Consider the following 21518-nt stretch of genomic DNA (forward strand, 5'->3'; position numbering starts at 1 on the left):
CCCCTGTCCCACCCTCCAAAAAATGACGCATGGTCAGTAGGGTGTCTCCAGATTTAATTTTTAAAATCTGATCACCTTACTATACTGAGCGGAGTGTCTCAGGACTACATAACAATATGTTAGAACTGTGTTAGCACTACACAACAAATCCCTCATTTCTACATAACAGGGGGGAGGTGTTTTGTAGTCAATGGATAGTAGGAACAATGATAGCAGGGAACAATGTTAACTGATAGCAATCCAGAGGTAGAGAGCACAGGAATTTTCCAGCTCACACAATTTGAGCTACTTTTGCACTTGCTGAACAGATAAAATAAAAATGCTTTCAAATGTATATATAATAGACCAAAGGGGAGTAAATAGCAGAACACTATATTTAGAGTTTACATACAATTTAACCATTTTAGCCCCGGAAGGTTTTGTCCCTTCCTGACCAGGCCATTTTTTTGCTGTTTGGCACAGTGATATTTCCACTGGTAATTGCATGTTCATGCAAACCTGTACCCAAACGAAATTTATGTCCATTTTTTCACACAAATAGGGCTTTCTTTTGATGGTATGTGATCACTGCTGGGTTTTTTATTTTTTGTGATATAAATGAATAAAAACTGAACATTTTGAAAAAAAAACCCCAATAATTTCTACTTTCTGTTATAAAAATGATCCAATAATTTTAAATTTAGGCAAAAATGTATTTTGCTACAGTTCTTTGGTAAAAAATATCCCAATATGTGTATATTAATTGGTTTGTGTGAAAGTTATAGTGTCTACAAAATATGGTATAGATACTGGAATTTAAGCAGCTTTTACTTTCTGACTGCCTACATTTATTGAGGTGCTAAAATGACAGGGCAGTACAAAAAACCCCCATATATGGAAAGTAGACCCCACAAGGAATTTGCTGAGAGCCATGTTGAGCCCATGGAAGATCATATTTTTTGCCACTAATTTTTGGAAAATGACACTTTTTTTTTTAATTTTAAATTTATTTAAGTGACACACAATTGTCACTTAAATGATATATTGCTCATACATGCCATAGGCATATGTGGAATAACATCTCAAAACACATTCTGCCACTTCTCCTGAGTATGGGGTTCCACATGTGAGACTTATTGGCAGCCTATCCACATGCAGGCCTCCAAAATCCAATAAGCACCTTCAGGCTTTCAAAGGGCATATTTCCTTATGTCATCTCCTCACTTCCTATCACAGTGTCGGAGGCCCTGAAATGCCAGGATAGTACAAATACCCCCCTCCCCCAAATTACCCCTTTTTAGAAAGTAGACTCCCAAAGGAATTTGATAAGAGACATGGTGAGTATTTTGCAGATATCGTTTTTACACAGGGTTGTGAAAACAAACAAAAAAAAAAATAATTTTTGTTTTCTTTCTTCATTTTCCAAAAAACTTGTGGCAACAAATGAGATCAGCAAAATACTCACCATGCCCCTTAGCAAATATCTTGGAGTATTTACTTTCCAAAAGGGGTCATTTGGGGGGTTGCTTCTACTATCCTGACATTTCAGGACCAACATTAGAACCTTATTCCACACATCACCCACTCTTCTAACCACTTGAAGATCAAGCCTTTTCTGCCACTTTTTGGTTTACATGAAAAAAAATATTTTTTTGCTAGAAAATTACTTTGAACCCCCAAACATTATATATTTTTGAAAGTAGAGACCCTAGAGAATAAAATGATGGGTGTTGATATTTTTATGTCATACAGTATTTGCACAGCGATTTTTCAAATGCAATTTTTTTGGAAACAATACACTTTTTTTTTATTTTAATGTAAAAAAACACAATATATTGCCTAATTGTTTGATAAAATATAAAAGATGATGTTACACCGAGTAAATAGATACCAAACATGACATGCTTTAAAATTGCGTACGCCCGTGCAAAGGCAACAAAGTACATATAGTACATTTTTAATATTAATAAAGGTTACCACTTTAGATTTATACAGGAGGTCTAGGGCTAGCATTACTGCCCTCGATCTGACGTTCGCAGTGATACCTCACATGCATGGTGCAATCTCTGTTCATATACTGGCACGGGACAGATGCTTGCGTTTGCCTTTGCACAGGGAATGTAAATATCCCCTGCAATAGGCAGTGTCAGGTACTCTTTTCTGAGAAATCTGGGATCTATTAGACTCTAGATCTCTCCTCTGCTCTTAAAGCATCTAATTATGCCATGATTGGTATGAACAGATCCTTTCCCAAATTTAAAATAGCGCTGTTTATATCTAGCGAAAGTGAAATGATGAAATGCATATTGCTTCTGGTTTCTTATACCATAGAGATGATTGGAGCCATTTCGGTCTCTGATTAGCTCTATGGTCAGCCGGTGAAACCTCTGGCTGCTTTCTTGGGCTCGCTGGTGGAATGGGAGAGCCCAAGAAAGCCATGGAAGGTGGTGGGAGGGAGAGGGACATCCCTTCCTGCTGCTTGTAAAAGCAATCCAGTGGTTAACTAGCCGCTAGGATTGCTTTGACATAAAAGCTGACTGCCAGCTGAAAAAAACAATGATGCCTATAGCTGCATGCATCATCCGGGTATAACTACTCAAAAGTCCAGTGATGTACCAGTAAGTTGCTGGTCTTTGTAGGGCATATACTGTATGTAACAGCAGAAAACATGGGCATGTTAGTGCTCTGGACTCATATGACTGCAATTCATTCTTTTTTGTAATGCCTATGTTGAGGGTTAGACCCAAAACATTTTACTTTCGGAAACTGTAATAGGTTTCCATGCAAATTATTTGGCAAGAGCTGAATTTGGGTAGGCAGCAATGTATTGTTGTGCGTATAAATAAAAAGGGCTTCCCCCAGAGCCGCTGCTTGCCCACACAAACACCGGCAAGTAGTTAAACAATAAAACCTTAAATAAGAGAAAAAAAATTCTCAATATTTTATTATTTTTTAACATCATTTTGTTTTATTATTTAAAAAAAAATACTTTCCTCAGAGTAGTTCAATGTTACCATATTAACACTATACTAATCTGTGTGATTAGGGATTTTTTTTTTACACTTTGCTTTGCAGGAGCAATAAAGATTATTGCTTCTGCAGTTCAATGCTTGCTTTGAAATGTCATGAATGGGTTAATTCCATGACAGTTCAAAATACTAGTGATCTGTGATTGGCTACAGCTGATCACATGGTACAGGGTGCTGTGATTGGCCCATGTACCATGTGAGAGCTGTGGGCCAATCGCAGCTCACTAGGAAGGGAAACAAAGCTGTTATGAATCAGATTGATTCATAACAGCCTTGCTGACATTGTGATCATATGATCGCATAGCGATCGCATGACCACCGGGTCCCATTTACCGGGATCCGCATTCCGCTGTGTCTGGTGGACATAGTACCCCCCTGTGTTAGTACAGCCAGAGTGACATACCCGTATGTCACTCTGCCTTTAGCTGCCGCCCATCCGCAGTACACTGCGTGCAGGGGTTTTAAAGTGGTTAAGTATATTTGAACCCTCACCTTTTAAAATTATCCATTCAGTTTAAAATAGAAAGTAAAGGAAAAACATTTTTGTATAGATATAAAAAAATTTAAAAACTCTTTTTTTCTTTTTTTTTTTGCAAGAGCTCACACCATCTGTGTTCTCAGATGCATAAGATGCTTAGAGAGGTGGGGGTGAAGAAACAGCAGTACACTGATCTTCCCAGTGAATGGCTGTGCAGGGGGGCATGTCAGCACAAGTCTTGGCCTTTGAAGGGAAGGCAGACTGTGCTCCCAGCACAGGCAGAAAACTGACCACACTGAGATGAATGTGCTCTCATGTCTTGGCATAGTCAGTGTATAATAGGAAAGCAGAGGTACTGGCAGGATCAGCAGGCATTTCATACAAAAGAAGCAATATATAGAGAACAGGAGACTTTTTCATACAAGTAAGTATAACAGACACATATCAGGAATATGAAATGTTTGGGTAAAATATTATTTAATGCATTACTAGGTTTGTTACATTACTATGCAATTCATGTTAAATATTTTGAAACTGCTTTAAAGTGGAATGATTTCCATATACTGTAGGAACCATGTTAGTGTGTGGATATCAGTTCTAGATTTAAGAGCTGAAAGTGGAATATCAGGCAGCGAGTGTAATAATTACAATTTAGACTTTGCTAGTGTAATCCAAACAGTAATGCTAGTGTAATACTAACAGCAGAGCTGGATGTGCAGACTCCTTGTGGAAACATCTGGATTTCATTTTGGAACAGAATTAAAAAAAAAAGAGAGACGTGAAACGTGAAAGTGTGCAACAAGTTATCTGATTCTTTCCTGAGTGACTTGGGGAGCAATCCCAAACTACATTATTACGCTGCAGTTCCTGTACTAAAACAACCCCACCCAAAAAGAAAGCAAGCCTTTCATTTATGGTGCCTGTGGTCCAGGAGGATTCGGATGGAGTGTATGTGCTGTGTTTGTGTTAGTAGAAAGGCAGCTCATAGCAGTGAGTGCACACATCATGACTTAGAGGAAAACTTTCAGCTCGCAGGGAGAGGACTTTGGAAGTAAACCCAACTTTTCAGCTAACCTCTTGCACAGAAAATCCACTTCGCCAAGTTCAGCTATTTTTACTACTACTGCAACGTGGATACAGATGGGAAAAATTTTTCTGATTGAAAGCTTTACAGTTTTACGTTAAGGATTTTCTACTTTTTGCATCGAGGTGGATCAAGTGATCTTGGGCTCATGTGGAACACTGGATTAGTATATGTTCTTTATTTTGTTTTTAAACTCTTTCGCTGATCACACTGCAACTGAGAGCTGAGCATCTGATTTTTACAGTGAATTTAAACTGTAATGCACCGAGTGTACTCAGAGCCATATGGTGGTCATGAGTTCCCTGACTCAAACGCAGCATCAAGTTTACTAGAAAATGATCTGATCAAAGAGTATAAGAGAAGGACATGGGTTGGAGACGCAGATATTGTCCTAGACCCATCTTTGTAGCTGTGATTGTAGCAGCGTGTCTGTTCTATCAGTGCCTTTCTCTGCTCTGGAAAAGTATATCTTGGACCAGTAAGGAATATGCTGTTGACAGCGACAAGGATATTGGGGACGTGGCTGCTGAGATGGGGGACTGCCTGCATCGGTGGGATAGCATAGTCCAAAAAATAAAGGATGTAAGTATCTGAAATCTTTAAATGTCTAAAAGTCACATTTACATTCTTACAAAATAAACTAGCCTTACCCACTCAAACCTGTTGTAATCTGTCACTGAGACAAGTTTCTTATGTATTGAAGCGGTACTAACCACAAAAACATAAATGTAATATATTGCAGTTTACCAATCCTTAAAGTATAGCTAAAGGCAAAACATTTTCTTTTAAATTTGGATAGAGTGGGGAGGTGTTAGAACATAGGTGAGGTTTTAATTGCCGTCTGTGTCCCTATTAGGGAGATTCACTCTATTTGTCATGTTTACCCTTATCACTGAGAGTGAAAGTGAAAGAAAATCCCAAATTTTGGGCTGTCACAAGAATGGGAAATCTTCAAAAGATGGGAAATCTACTGGTGACCTTGGTGACAACCAGGGATTCCCTTTCTTTGGGGGGGGGTTCCTCTTAACTCCTGTTTTGTCTATGGGACAGGAAGTGAAGAGAAATTACCTCAATGGATCACAGATGGCAAAAAAACCTGACAGGAGCTATAATATACACTTATGCTATCCAAAATGAAAAAAAAAATAAGTTTTACCTTTAGTTCTACTTTAAATGTAGTGTTACATTGTTAATGCTTTTTCCCTTCTATTTTCATCTGGTGATCCAGCCAGTAACACACTTCCTCTCTAAGTGTGACTCCAATATATGGATCCACCCTTGGACAGCACCATTATTAACCTGTGATTGAGAGTAGTGTTAGATATGAGGTGTAATAATAGGTATACGCTATAGGTATAGCGCTAGGTGGAATAGAATAAGCAGCTGGAATTAAAGGTCAACTTCCAACCCTCATAAAACATACATAATCAGAAATGCAGCACTATTAAATGACATAAATGGTGACTTATAAAACAACCAAATAAAATATAAATATAAAAATGTGCTGTGGAGCTCAACGGTAAAGGTGATAATAGCGTCTAAATATGACGCATAAGGTGCGATAGTGACATCTAATAATGAGATAAACGTCCAATATATGAAAAAGGTGAACTTCCATGCTTCCAGTGGATAAGAGAATGAGTATATATTGCACTAACCAGATACCGCAATTATAAGCGCATTTGAGTACATAGACCACTCCTGGTCATCAGCATCCTAAGGGTAACCTCGGGGATCATCTGGTATATGTCCGCACATCAGCTGATCATCCGACTGCTACTCTCCAGATCTCCAGGATAACTCCAATCCAGATGTATATGGACCAAAACTGCACTAAAGGAATCCACCTTAAAATGCTCATGAACAAATGAGCCAGAAAAAGAGTGCTTGATAGTGCAGTAAATTTTTATCAGTTTGGCAACAAATGACAGCAAAAACACTATGCACTCACATCTGGCAAGATGGATATGGAAACAGACGCAAAGATGGCCACTGGCTTTCCTCGTGGCCCGTGTGGCGTGACGTCACTGGCTTGGCTCCTCTCTAACGTGTTTCGTGCATGTTATCAAAGGGCCCTTTTTCTACAAAACACATGCGAATTGTGTGCGGTGAGATTTGAGCCATACATTATGTATGGCTCAAATTGCACTGCGTCTGCACCAAAAAGGTGCAGGACCTTTTTTGGGTCCGCACTAAAATCGGATCGCATGGGTATTCACACCTATGCAATCCGATTCTGCACATTGCACTGCGATTTGCAGACTGATTTTGGGGTGTTGTTAACTCAACATACACACCCGCAGCGGTTCGCATGAACAGGGTGCAATTCTGATGTAGTGCGGAATTCGCACAGAAAACACTGCAAATTCCAGACAGCATCAGTGTGAACCCAGGCAAAGAGTCAACTGGTCTACGACTCAGGACAGTGCAAATTAGAACATGGGAATGGCTGTGTGAGTCACCATCATAGTGCTACGCCGTGGGCATTCCAAGAATTGGATTGTCACATCTTGTATAATAGTAAATTTAGATGGACTTAAAGTGTTACTAAACCCAGGACCCTGCATTCACTATATCTGGTCTCCAACAATACACACAACATGGAAATGCATTTTTGTTTCGTAAATATAACTAAACCTAAATGCTGAATACCTTTTCTCATCAGCAGTATATAGCAGTCTTGTGACTTCTATCACTGTCCAGCTGAGCACTAGTTAAAGCTTGTAGGGGGAGTTTTTATTCTGCTCTGATTGTCTTATGAGGCTGCATGACACTCTGTCTGGACAGTGCTGATTGGCCCTCTGCTGATCACATGCACTGTCCCAAAGGAAAAAAAACTCTCTAGCAATACACACCAAACAGGGCATGTGCACAGTGACTCCTAGAGCTCTGTATGGATTGGGGACAGTAGAAGAAGGGGAGGATCAAAGAGGACAGGATCAAACAGGCTTTTTACACAATGCAGATGATTAACCCTTTGGGCTCCACAGTGAGTATAACAAGCATGCTTTACCACATATACAGACTGATTTTACTGTTGTGAGTTTAGTAACACTTGAATTACCAAATTACAGCTGAACTCCAGCTAACACTTTTTTAACAGTTACAGCAACAGTTATTTTTCTTTTGGTATAAAAGTTTTGCATGAATTAATAAAATCATTGTAAGCACCCCTATCAATGGTAAATCATTTGTCTAAATTCAACTTTGTCAGGACAGCTTGGTCTGGTAAAGTAGCTGTGAACATACTATGTTATAGGCACTTTCTAATACAGTGACAGCTATGCAGGCACCAGAACTGCTTTTACTTAGTTTCATTAATGATCTTTCTTACCTTTTTTTTTTACAAAGTTTAAAACCTCTGTCATGTGACCATGCATTTCTTCTTCCTGATACTGGGAGGCAGGGATACAGGACACTGTGTCTGAATTCCACAGTTTGTTCTGCTCAGATCAGGCAAGATGCAGCATGTGCTTCAGCAGGCAGCATAATCAAGAGGCAGGCTGTGAGTGAAAGGGGGGGGTGTGCCTGAGGCAGGCTGTGATTGGTTGGAAGGGGGGGAGTGGCTGAACAAACTACCCAATACAAGCATGCTATGGGGAGATTTACCAAAATAGGTGCACTCAAAATCTGGTGCAGCTGTGCATAGTAGACAATCAGCTTCTTCAGTTAAAGTGTTACTAACCCCAGGACCCTGCATTCACTATATCTGTACCAATATTCTTATTATTATAGCCAAATTTACCACCCTAACTCCTCCCACAGTTTTTACACTACATAGACAGTAATATACCGAAACGTGTGGATTGTTCCCGATTGGTGTACTATTACTTTGTGGAACGTTTCGCTGAATGGTTCTTGAAATATCGCCATTTTTGTGGTGAAATTCTTCCCATAAGAATGAATGATGCAATGTTCAAAACTAGAGTGGGAGCTGACAAAAGCTAGAGTGTGAGCTGAAAAATCAGGACATGATTTCTAAACTGACATCACTCCCTCACTTTCAAGCCCACCTACACAAATCTTATATCAAAACGTTCAGCTATCCCTTCTGCCACTAAAAATGTCCACAGCTAAGCCATAGTCCTGATAGTTTTCACAATATGACCATTTGTTTGCAACTCACACCGCCCATTGACATTCATTGAAACTGCACTCTAGCCATCTCAAATTTGAAGGGCAATTTCTAAACTGCGACTGTGCCTTCATTTTTAATATTTTAGAGACTTACTATGCATGAAAATGCAGGTCTGGGTCTTGTGATTCTTACAATATAAAGCTCTTCACTGTAGGATTTATAGTTTTTAAAACTACCACCATTTGAAGACGCTAGTGAAGTGAGCGATTTGGAGCAGTTTTTTTTAACCGCTCTTCTCTGTCCTATTTGAAATCTAATTTTGAATTCGTGACAGTGTGGCCGGCTTCTGGTTAAAGGTTTGGAAATAAGTTTTCAACAGTAGAGAGTATTTGAGGTGATAATGCTGCTAATGGTTTTATAAATGTATGTTTTAATGTAACTGTGAAGCACTTTAGGTAACAACAATTAAATGTGCTATATAAATAATTAAAAGTTGAAATGCATTTCTCACTCTATCAGGCTTGCCATGTGCACTTTTTAGATTTGATCAATCAATTGGTTAGTGTAATATTTACTATCTTTACTCACTCCAAACACTCCACACAGTTACTCTGCCCAGTCCATAAAGTTACTCTGCCCACTCAGTTACTCTGCCCAGTCCAACCTTTTCACAGTTACTCCAGCCACTCCAACCACACAACAGTTACTCAAGCCACTCCACCCAGTTACTCCGCCCACTCCAGTTGTAGACTACTGGTGGAGGCAAGAACACTTCACACAATTTCCCCAGAAATTGTAGCTTTTCTAGTTACATATAAACTGCTAAATACCTTTTCTCATCAGCAGTTACAGCAGTCTTGTGGCTTCTATCAGTGTTCAGCCAAGCACTAGCTAAAGCTTGTAGGAGGAGTTTTCTTTCTGCTCTAGGAGGATGTAAAACCCCTGACCTCTGTTTGACTAGTGCTGATTGGACCTGTGCTGATCACATGCACTCTTTCAAGGAAAAAATAAATCCTCTCTAGCAATACACACCAAACTGAGCATGTGCAAAATGCCTACAGTTCAGTCTATCTTATCAGGAGATAAGAGGAGGTCGCTGAAACAGCCTTTTTACACAATGCAGAGGATTAACCCCTTAGGTTCCACAGTGAGTATAACAAGCATGCTTTACTGCATATACAGACTGATTTTACTGTTGTGGGTTTAGTAACACTTTAAGCTTTGACAATAAAACATGGCAGCACTGGTGCATTTTCATTGTGAATAGGACACACAGAAAACAATGATTTAGCAGTGTTGAAAATGCCGGTCACCACGCTAGTGTGAATTAGCCCTAACCTTTGCAATGTGGGTGGCCTCTACTACAAGGGTAGATTTTTTTTTTCTAATTTCTGGAGTTGGCCTTTGATTATAAACGGATATAATATATTATAAGTTCTATTCCAGGATATGAAATGACTGTCACTGTTGGAACAGGCAGTAATGTAGTGTTATAATGGTAATTTGTTGTGGAAATGACTGTACTATGGAAACATCCTCTCTCTGTCCTCGGCTATACATGGATTCCTGTGGTTCCTGTGTTGAGTGCGCTTGTCAGGGCTGGGTTCTGTTTGTCTGCGTTGAATAACAATAACAAGCTGCTGCAGTCAAAGGTAATTTTACTCTGTCCAATAGCTGCAATTTCGAGATAGGATAGAGACGCACGGGAACAGGGAATACAGAAAAGTGGATAAACTGAAGATAATACAGTGAACCATCAACCTACTGTAAAACAGCCAAAGGATGGAGCTTTTCATATAAAGCAGTTCTCTGCAAGTGTTTCCAAAATGTGTGATACAATCCTGCTAACGCTGGTTGGCTCAGCTCCGTTATCCGCCAGAGATTATGGATTTTTCAAAGAAAATGGAGGCCATATAAAAAAAGATTTAAAGGCTACATTAGTCTAGTTGAGCAGCAGCTAAACAATTCAAAGAGAGAAGAAATACAAAAGCTAGAAAATGTGCCTGAGCAATAACAGGAGTTATCCTAAGTGCTATCCTAAGTGCACAGGCCCTGCTATATAACACCATTTCAGCTAATCAACAATTATCTTTCATTAGTCTGATGGATTCTTTTATCTGAGTAGTTATTGTGGGTATCTAAACAACCCTATCAATCTTAGTATACTGTATGTTATATGCAGGGGCGGACTGACCATTTGGAAACTCGGGCACTGCCCAAGGGTCCGGGGTCAGTAGGGGCCCCATGAGATGCCCCTGGTACCTTTTTCATAGGCTTTTTTGAGTTTGGGCAAGGACACAGGGGCCCTATGATCCCCTATTGCCCGGGGGCCCCATGAGTTGTCAGTCCGCCCCTGGTTATATGTAATATCAAATACTGTTCATAAAAATATAACAGAGCCATTTGGGTCTGGGCATCACAATGGCTAAATGGTTAGCACTTCTGCTTGGCAATACTAGGGTCACTGGTTCAAATTCCAACCACAGCACCACCTGCCTGGAGTTTGCATGTTCTCCCTGTGCCTGTGTGGGTTTCCTCCCAAACTCCAAATACATGCTGGTAGGTTAATTGGTTCCTGTCTAAATTGGCCCTAGTATGTGTATGAATGTAAGTTAGGGACCTTAGACTGTACAGGCGTACCTCAGTTTATGAATACCTTGGTTAACATTATTTTCGGTTTACGAATGAAAATCGATTGAAAGTTGGTTTACAAATTTTTTTCGCAATACAAAGCAAGTTTCCCCAGGATACATTGCTCCTGGGAGGTTTATAGCACTATCCCCGTGCCTTTAAAGTGTACTTTATAAACAGTTTTGAACAGATAAGACTTTTTTTTACTTTTTTCTGACCTCCGGAATGGATTAATTGGTTTTCAATGCATTTACAAATTTTTTTCGCAATACAAAGCAAGTTTCCCCAGGATGCATTGCGCCTGGGAGGTTTATAGCGCCAGCCCTGTGCCTTTTAAAGTGCACTTTATAAAGAGTTTTGAACAGATAAGACTTTTTTTTAACTTTTTTCTGACCTCCGGAACAGATTAATTGGTTTTCAGTGCATTAACAAATTTTTTTCGCAATACGAAGCAAGTTTCCCCAGGATTAATTGCACCTGGGAGGTTTATAGCGCCGGCCCTGTGCATGCTGGAGTCTGTGGGTAGCACGTGGCGTCAAGTGTGGAGGTGTTGAAGCTGTTTTTGCATCAAGTTTTGGAGCCATTCTGGAAATTTGTAATCATGTCTCTGTACAGTATTTATGCCTTTAAAGTGCACTTTATAAAGAGTTTTGAACAGATAAGACTTTTTTTTACTTTTTTCTGACCTCTGGAACGGATTAATTGGTTTTCAATGCATTACTATGGGAAAAAGCATTTCGGTTTATGAATTTTTCGCAATTCGAAACGTCCCGGAGAACACATTAAAGTCCTAAATTTGAGTTACACCTGTACACCCCTTGAGTGTTAGGGACTGATGTAAATGTACAATATATGTGTGTGTGTGTGTAAAGCACTGCATATATTGATGCTGCTATATAAGTACCTGTAATAAAATAAAAATTTGTCCTGTGAAATTGCATGTGCATCCCTTAAGTGGGATTGCTGGAACCATCAAAATTATTTCCTGCGTTTCAGCTCCATCTTGTGACCATAATGTGGTATGTTCCTGATTCATGCAATTCTTATAAAAAACGTGTACACGCAGTTTCCCAGGACAAATAGCTCTGCTCATTTTTTATAAATAGCATCTGATTTAACATATACTAGTGCATAGTTTTAATGGGTTGGCTGAGACAGTCAGAGGAGAGATGGGGGTATCTGTCATGTAGGGGAAGGCAAGTAGTAGGGTTGAGGAGGCATAGCTGTCAGTGTGGGGTGGTCGGGGGAGTGAGGTGGCTGGGATGTCTGTTGGGGCTGGGGGAGGGGAACTCTGTTGGCTTCTCATTCAGGACCCAATTCATATGTCTCATTGTTACATCTGTTGGCACAGCTATGGCTATTTTACTAGATGTACGAACAATAATAACAAGAACAAATATTCTGTTTTGAAAAGGTACATTTGCAGTTGGTTTGGTGCCAAGTCTGCACTATGGATAGATTATATTTACATCTAACATAGCACCAGCATTATTTGACCTTTGCCCATTGTATCATTCTGGTACTGACATACTGTAAATAAAATTTATTTTGTTCCATAGTCATTCCTGCTGTAAAAGGTATTTTATTGGTCTACTCCACACTGCTGTTGTAAGTTCATCCTTGTGAATGCACTTTGCCTGCAATTATATGTGAGAACCCCAGCGTGGGTGTAACGTAGATGTGGGATTCAAGTGATTGGACTGAGATGTGATCTGTAGCAATATGTAATTGTAAATATAGTTTCATTCCTTGTCATTAAAGAAATATTCAGTCATAGGTATTCAGAGACATGCTCATCCATTAGTATCTGAAAAGACAGAGCAGCTTCTAGGCTGGAAGTGACACCTAAGTGCCAATAAGATTTAGCTATATATATATATAATCAGACTTTGCCACCTTCCTGAAGTTTAAAAGAGGAATGCCAGACATTTTGGCTGCAAGAGACCAGGGGGGCTCCAATCTGTCTGAGGAGCTTTAAAGTATATACACAGATCAAAGGAATAGATTTCATCTCTCATGAAAGCTAAAATATTAGTTGCAGAGAGATGAAAATACTTCCTTCTGATTGGACACTCTGTGGGCTACATCTGCATGTAAAGACTGTATTTCTGGCCTATGTAGAATGTCAGAAAAATGCAGGAAATAGTTATGTGGCGCCGGATTGTGACAGCTGAACAGTGATTGGTACTGTCGCGATCGGACTGATGCGCTGGTGTCGGAAATTTAATCCCTGACTTGGTGATTCAAACCATTCCTGGTCCAATCGACTTTGGGCATTTCAGCACCCAGAACATCCAGTGGGCTGGTACAGGAACACCCCCCCAGGGTTGATTGGCCAAGGACTAATGTCCAGCCCACGTCCATATTCCCATAAATTGAGGACTTGAGGTATGGACGTGGTGATTCGTATGGAGCCTGCCCTATTGACTGACGGATTGTGGACTTGTTCCAGTCGCAGGATAAATCTTGGTAAAAGTTTTTTTTCTGTTTTTTATTCCCTTTTATTTTATAGTGAATAGTCAATTGTATGTCTTCTTGTATTTTTTGTATTTTCTGTAACTTTTTATACTTTGTACATATTTTGTGCACTGCCCACTTTCGGGATATTAAATCATAAAATTAATAAGTGACTTCTGGGTACTTAAGCGGGCTCATATCTCCAGAGAGATTAGATTGTATTGTATTTTAGTGTCTTTATATGCTCGGTCAAGTTCATTGCCAATCTGCATGCAATTGCACTGCTTGTTGGCAGATTGCGTGCAGATTGTAAGGGTGACAGGTCTGCCAGACGGAGATCTGTGTGTGTGGTGTCCAAGCAGACCGTTCTACGGATAAACCGTTGGGTGGTGGCAAGCTACCATTTGTGGTGTGTCTGGTGTGGGGGTGTGTGGACAGTGGAAGAGTGATTTACACCGGGGTTCTAGCTTGTAGGATAGCTGGAGGAATCCTAGAAGGGTGTGTCGATTGCTAGGCTGCTCCTCAACCCTAATTAGTGCACCAGATTGTATGTAAGATTTGTGTCTACCTGTGTGTGTGTGGTCAGCCAGCTGAATTGGAGTGGAGTCTCCCTCTAGTGGTGGCCAGAGGTAGCGCGGGCTGTAAAAGTATATCACGGCCGGTCTTATATACTTATATATATTCAGATTAAGTCCCCCTTATTCCCTCTTACCCCAAGTCACGGCCGCACGTGCACGCCTCGGTTAGCTAGTTGCTGTGGGCGTGTGCGTGCGGGTGAACCGGGACAGCGGGTTGCCATGAATAGCTACAAGAGGTATCCTCATTGAAAGCAATAGGAGCTGCTGGCTCTTGCAGCTAATTGAGCCCATTCATATACAGGGATGCTGTTAGAAACCATGGAGCCCCATACAACCAACCTGACAGCCCCCCCCCCCCCCAAAAAAAAAGTTTACTATGCTTCAGTTATTAATGAACACAGTGAGTGATTGGTACCAATCACTCGTTGTGTTCATTCGGGAAAGGAATGGGATGGTAAATGTGACATATTTACTGGACCCTTCCCCCGCTCTACATCCTGAAGGATCTCATTGTGTACATTTAGCTGCTGGTGGAAAAGAGAAGCTGGCAGAACTGTGGGAGTGGGGGCACACAGAGGGGCTGGGGCAGCAGGGGGAAACATATGGTGCTGGCCTGGGCCCCGTACAGGAGGACTGGTGGTACCCCCTTATCCACAGCCCTGCTTACATGTAATCTCTCATGCTGCAATCACATGCAGGTGGTCAGCCCTCGATGCACACTGCCTGTCTCTGCTGTGAGAGCTGGCAGCCTCCTATTGCTTTTAATGGGGCTGCCTCTGGCAGCTAATCTCAGGAACCCATGCTGGGGTTCTTGCATGTAATTGGAGTGCAGGTGCATTCTCAATTGTGACTGCACCCTAAGACCTGATTCACACTTATTTAAATTCTCACACAGAATTGTATGACAATGGAAATAACATTGCTTTCAGTGGTGCCTGTTTACATCAATACAGCACAGCTGCAATGTGACTTTGGGAAAGGGTCCTGTGCTACTTTGGTGCCATAGAATATGCAAACCACATCCAAAATGCAACCAAAATTGCATCAGTCGCACTACATGATCGCAATGCACATCGCATCAAAATTGCATCTCAGTAATGTGAACCGATCCTAAGTTACATAGCAGATATTTGTCAGATGGTACCTGAAAGACAGTGATAAGGGTTTAATGAAAATGATCAAAGGTGTTCCTTCTGATTTCACTGTCTTTACCCAGAGAGAAAAGAGGAGAGAGGTAGAGTAACACAGCCAGCCACATGTCCTCTGGTTCTATTTCTGACATTTATTGGGGCTCATTTTTTATTACTCATCACTTATATGGGGATGTCTTGCTCCTAGATGCTCTGGCAACTCCGGCCTGTCTTGTGGGAACCCTGGGCAAAAACATGCAGATACTCTCCTTGCTAGCTCAGTGCTTTCCTGTCTGTCCAGCTTACCTCTCTAGCCTCTTCCAACAACCATAGACAGTGCCACTCTATTCTCATCCCTGGTTCCTGCAGTGACCATTAGAAAGGAGCTATGATTGGCAGACTGCAAGAAGCTGTTGACTACGGATGACAGGTTAGGTACTAGAAACACTGCAACTGTCCTGTGCAGAGCCCTGATCCTGGCACACAGCCTGAGACACAGTCATCTTGGGACCACTCAGTAAAAAGTGGGGCTGTCCCTGCACATCCGGGACAGTTGACAAGGGGGCATGATTGGACAAATTAAGGATATTCCTGCAATTATTTCAGTGAAGATTCTTTTTTACTAAAATTGGCCGCACCATGTGAAGATTCTCAACTCCTCTAGTAAACTAGCCGAAATTCATCAGTTTTCTGGTTGATACTAATGCCAGCAACTCCTAATTTAAAACAAATTCCATATTTTTAGTTAAACTGATTTTTTTCAGTTTGTGGAAGCTTTTACCTCCATAGGTTTAATAAATAGTCTGATCAGTACCTGGCTTCTTGTGGCAGACTCTGGAACTCTATCTGAGTGTGTTAGCAGCATTTTCAGCTTCCCAGTTTATCAAGTATCTGACTGTACTCTATATTTACTGGTCATTACAGCTATTGGGGTCAGCAATCTTGCTGCCGGCAAACTTTATTTTGACTACACTTTCACAATAAGAGAAAATAGAAATCACAGAGGTTGCTAGCTAGTACACTCCAATTCTCTTCAAGGCAGATAAGCAGACTGTGCCTCTCAATACATTAATCTTGTCAATTTAGAGAAGACGGTGATACAGTCTTTATAGTTTACACTAGATTATGCAGTCTGACATGGAATAATGTGAATATTTATCACTAATGCACATTAGAGTAATGCAGCTTCCCTTTATATGGATTACTTGCTACACTTGTAAAGTGCTGCTATTCTTTATTAGTAATGTATGCCAATTATTCAACAATTGCTATATTCCCCATCCATCTTCATGATTATATTTTTCATAATTATGACTACATATTCCAAAGATTTGTTTCATATAATATTTTAAAAAGGTACAACCGTCTAAGTTACACGTTTCTTTGGATGAAATAAATACTGATAACATCCACATATACACTGCTCAAAAAAATTAAAGGAACACTTTGAGAACACATCAGATCTCAATGGGAAAAATATCATGCTGGATATCTATACTGATATGGACTGGGTAATGTGTTAGGAAGGTAGGGGGGCCCTATCATTTGATGGAAATGAAAATTATCAACCTACAGAGGACTGAATTCAAAGACACCTCGAAAATCAAAGTGAAAGCATGATGCAGCAGGCTACTCCATTTTGCTGAAATTTCATTACAGCAACTCAAAATGGTACTCAGTAGTTTGTATTCCCCCCAAGTGGCCCTAGTGCCATTGTCTAGGTTGTAGAGGTCTGTGCACCCCTGCATGGATATGCCTCCCTAGACCATCACTGACCCACCACCAAAACGGTCATGCTGAGTGATGTTACAGGTAGCATAACATTCTGCACGGCTTCTCCAGACCCTTTCACATCTGTCACATCTGCTCAGGGTGAACCTGCTCTTATCTGTGAAAATCACAGGGTACCAGTGGCGGACCTGACAATTCTGGTGTTCAATGGCAAATGCCAGTTGAGCTCCATAGTGCTGGGCAGTGAGCACAGGGCACACTAGAGGACGTTGGGCCCTCAGGCCACCCTTATGAAGTCTGTTTCTGATTGTTTGGTCAGAGACATTCACACCAGTGGCCTACTGGAGGTCATTTTGTAAGGCTCTGACAGTGCTTATCCTGTTCCTCCTTGCACAAAGGAGCAGATACTGGTCCTGCTGATGGGATAAGGACCTTTTACGGCCCTGTCCAGCTCTCCCAGAGTAACTGCCTGTCTTCTGAAGTCTTCCCCGTGCTCTTGAGCATATTGATGTGCCATCCTGGAAGAGTTGGACTGCCTGTGCAACCTCTGTAGAGTCCAGGCATCACCTCATGCTACAGTAGTGACACTGTCCCTAGCCAAATGCAAAACTAGTGAAAAACAGTCAGAAAAGATGAGTAGGGAAAAAATGTCAGTGGCCTCCACCTGTAAAACCATTCCAGTTTTGGGGGTCATCTCACTGTTGCCCATCTAGTGTACCTATTGTAAATTTCATTAACACCAAAGCAGCTGAAACTGATTAACAACTCCCTCTGCTACTTAACTGACCAGATCAGTATCCCAGAAGTTTAATTGACCTGATGCTCTGATTAATGGCTTCATGACCGCCCTATAGTAGAACTACTGCTACAGGGCGGCAGGGCTGCGCACAGTCATATATATATATATATATATATATATATATATATATATATATGTATATGTGTGTGTGATTTTAGATTTCCTGGTAGGGGGCCATTGGCTGCTTCAGCTGTTGATCACCGGGTCCCGACCAGTGATTCCCCGCCAACACCCAACGATCGCCAAATATCACTGACGAAGGAGAGGTCTGTATGTAAAGAATACAGATCTCTCCAGATCTCTCCACTGTCAGCTCCAGCAGCAGAGCAATACAAAGCAGTGTGCTTACACAGTAAAGCACAGCACACAGTAAAACACACACAGCACACAGTTAACCCTTTGATAGCCCCAGATGTTAACCGCTTCCTGGCCAGTGTCATTAGTACAGTGTCAGTGCTTTTTGTTAGCACTGATCACTGTATTAGTGTCACTGGGGATGTCAGTGACAGTCAGTTCCCCCCAGTGTCAGAATGCCCGCCACAGTCCCACAGTCCCGCTAAAAGTCGTTGATCACCATCATTACTAGTATAAAAAATAAATAAAAATTCCAGTATATATACCGCCATTTGAAGATGCTATAACTTTCACATAAACCAATTAATTTACACTTACTGGGATTTTTTTTTTTAGCAAAGACATGTAGCAGAATACATTTTGGCCTAAATTTATGATGAAATTTGATTTTTACTCGATATGTTTTATAGCAAAAAGTAAAAAATATTGGTATTTTTTTTTTCAAATTGTCGGTCTTTTTTGTTTATAGTCCAAAAAATAAAAAATGCACAGGCATTCAAATAGCACAAAAAGAAAACTCCATTTGTGGGGAAAAAAGGACATAAATTTAATTTGGGTGCAGCGTCGCATGACCGCGCAATTGTCAGTTAAAAGTAATGCAGCGCCGTATTGCTAAAAATGGCCTGGTCAGGAAGGGGGGTAAACCCTCTGGAGGGCAAGTGCTTAAAAAGTGTTCCTTTCATTTTTTTGAGCAGTGTACTATTTCAGTGACTCAACAGAGCAAGAAGTAAAGCTGAGCTATCAAGAAGAGTGAAACACTAGAGATTGGCATTGCTTCATTAATAAGAAATTTCAGATTCATCTTGAAAACAAAATCAGGGCTACTTCATCAATAAAGAACAGCGAAATTGATTTTCAGTTGTACAGGCGAAGGTCACTTAACTTGCTGTTTACTATGTGCATGTACTTAGAAAAACCAGTCTGCTTGCCTCAATTGCCAACAATTTATGCAGTGCTTTGTTTTCTGTTATATTCACATCAGTCCCTGCCCCAAGGTCCCCATTCCACATGCATACATACGGCACACACACACACACATACTAGGGCCAAGTTAGAAAGGAGTAATTTAACCTACCAACATGTCTTTGGAGTGTGGGAGGGAACCCATACAAGCACATCGCAAACATACAACCTTCACACGGGTAATGTCCTGATTGGGATTCAAATTGAGGTCCCTAGTACTCTTAATCAGAAAAGCTAACCACTAAGCCACTGAGCTGCAATGTAAAGCGCGAAGGTGAACTTGAAATTAAATTTAATTAATTCCAACTGGTTGATATTGAAACACAACTTTATAGAATCACCCTCATGTATCAAAGTGTTAATAGTGAGAACTGACAGTATAGTCCTATAGGAGCTAAATCAGTTCAAAATGTCACTTTCAAGCTGTCAGTTGCTTGTGCAGTTTGTTATTGGGAAATGCAAATACTTACTGGCACATTATAAAGCAGTGAATCTGACATTCACCAAACATTCACAGGTGGTAAATCCATCACTATATCAAGTGATATCAATTGTTTTTTATTGTAATATAAAAGAGTTTACACTTATCTGCTCTGTGTAATGGTATTGCACAGAGTAGTTCCTTACCTCCTTCTCTGGGATCCTCTCCCCTTGATGTAGTTGCCCCCATAGCAAGACGTGTGCTATGGGAGTCTTATTGGAGAGTGCTCCCCGAGCTGGGCTGTGTGCATCCATAGACAGCACAGTGCAGCTTGGCCAAACCCCCACTCCCTTCTTACAGCATATGGCTGACAGCAGCAGGAGCTTATGACTCCCGCTGCTGCCCCTTCTGAGACCAGGAAGTGAAGGGAAAAGCGCTGCAACCCGGACAGGGCTGGATCACTGGCAGACTCAGGTAAGCATTTAGAGTGGGAGTAAGGGGAACAGTTAGTGGGGAGTTTACCTTAGTGCAGGGAATGCTTTAACCACTTGAGCTCCGGAAGATTTTACCCTCTTCATGAACAGGCCCTTTTTTGCTGTTTGGCATTGCGATACTTTAACTGGCAATTGCGCAGTCATGCAACACTGTACCCAAATAAAATGTATATACATTTCTTCACACAAACAGAGCTTACTTTATTTGCTCACCACTTGGTTTTTTTATTTTTATTTGTAAATTAAAAAGATTGAAAATTTTGAAAAAAAAAAATGTTTCTACTTTGTTATAAAACATATCCAATAACTTTTTTTTTTCTTAAAATTACATTTCTTCTTAGATTTAGGCCAAATGTTTTCTGCTACATGTCTTTGGGAAAACAAAATCCCAATAAGTGTATAATAATTGGTTTGTGTGAAAGTCACAAACTATGATATATACCGATATGATATATTTTCAAATTGATCAGTCCTGATATACTGACAGCCAATCTCATTTCTTGAGGCCCCAAAATGCCATGAAAGTACAATTACCACTCAAATGACACCTTCTTGGAAAGTAGACAGTCTGAGGTATTTAGTAAGAGGCATGGTGAGTTTTTTGAAATTGTAATTTTCTGGCACAATTTTTTGGAAAATGAAGAAATTAAATAAAACATTTTTTTCTTTCACCATTTTTTTTACCAACTGTCACCAGCGCAGTACAGCATCATCATATGACTGGTGTGGTGGTGGTCATGGATACTGATTGGTGACAGAATGTGTGAAAAAAAAATTGTTTTTCAAACTTTTTTAACATTTGTTTTTGACACTGTACTACTCAGGGGCGGGGGGTAATTAGGGATGTTTTTTACACTGTTATTGCTTATACAGTGAAGACCACTGTATAAATAATAGCTTTAGCTGTCATGAATGGGTTTCCCATTCATGAACCGCTTGCATTTGATTGTGATCTGTGACTGGCTAAGCTAATCACATGGTACAGGTAGCCAGGTACCATGTGATTGTTGTGGGCCAATCACAGGTCTCAACGGTAAGCAAGCTGTTCATAAATAGTTGTGTACATTGTCATCATGTGATTGCTTTGACCAATACCTGGTTTCCAGTTACTGGTTACAGTAATCCACTGTGTCCAGTGCCTGAGCCTGCACGTGATCCAACCATTGCAGTAAATGTACTTTTGTGGGGCAGCAAGTGGTTAGGGTAAAAAAAGTTAGACTTTAGAACAGGGGTAGGCAACCTTAAAGAGTTGGAGATCTACCTGAACAACATGGAAGAAGTCAAAGATCACTGGGCAATCATGGGTGTAAAT

General features: G+C 40.6%; 1 protein-coding gene across 1 annotated transcript in view; it reads left to right on the plus strand.

Annotated features, from left to right (window-relative positions):
* The first annotated feature begins 4381 nt into the window (after window positions 1-4381).
* CPED1 (cadherin like and PC-esterase domain containing 1) overlaps window positions 4382-21518 on the plus strand; it is a 349788-nt gene continuing 332651 nt past the window's right edge. The window contains exon 1 of the mRNA XM_089672109.1: window positions 4382-5152. Within this exon, the coding sequence (XP_089528235.1) occupies window positions 4937-5152 (216 nt within the window). The 5' untranslated portion in view covers window positions 4382-4936. The remainder of the gene's footprint in view (window positions 5153-21518) is intronic.

This window comes from Staurois parvus, unplaced genomic scaffold (genome assembly GCF_062004578.1).
Source record: "Staurois parvus isolate SC_StPar_1 unplaced genomic scaffold, SC_StPar_1.0 ptg000120l, whole genome shotgun sequence".
NCBI lineage: Eukaryota > Metazoa > Chordata > Amphibia > Anura > Ranidae > Staurois > Staurois parvus.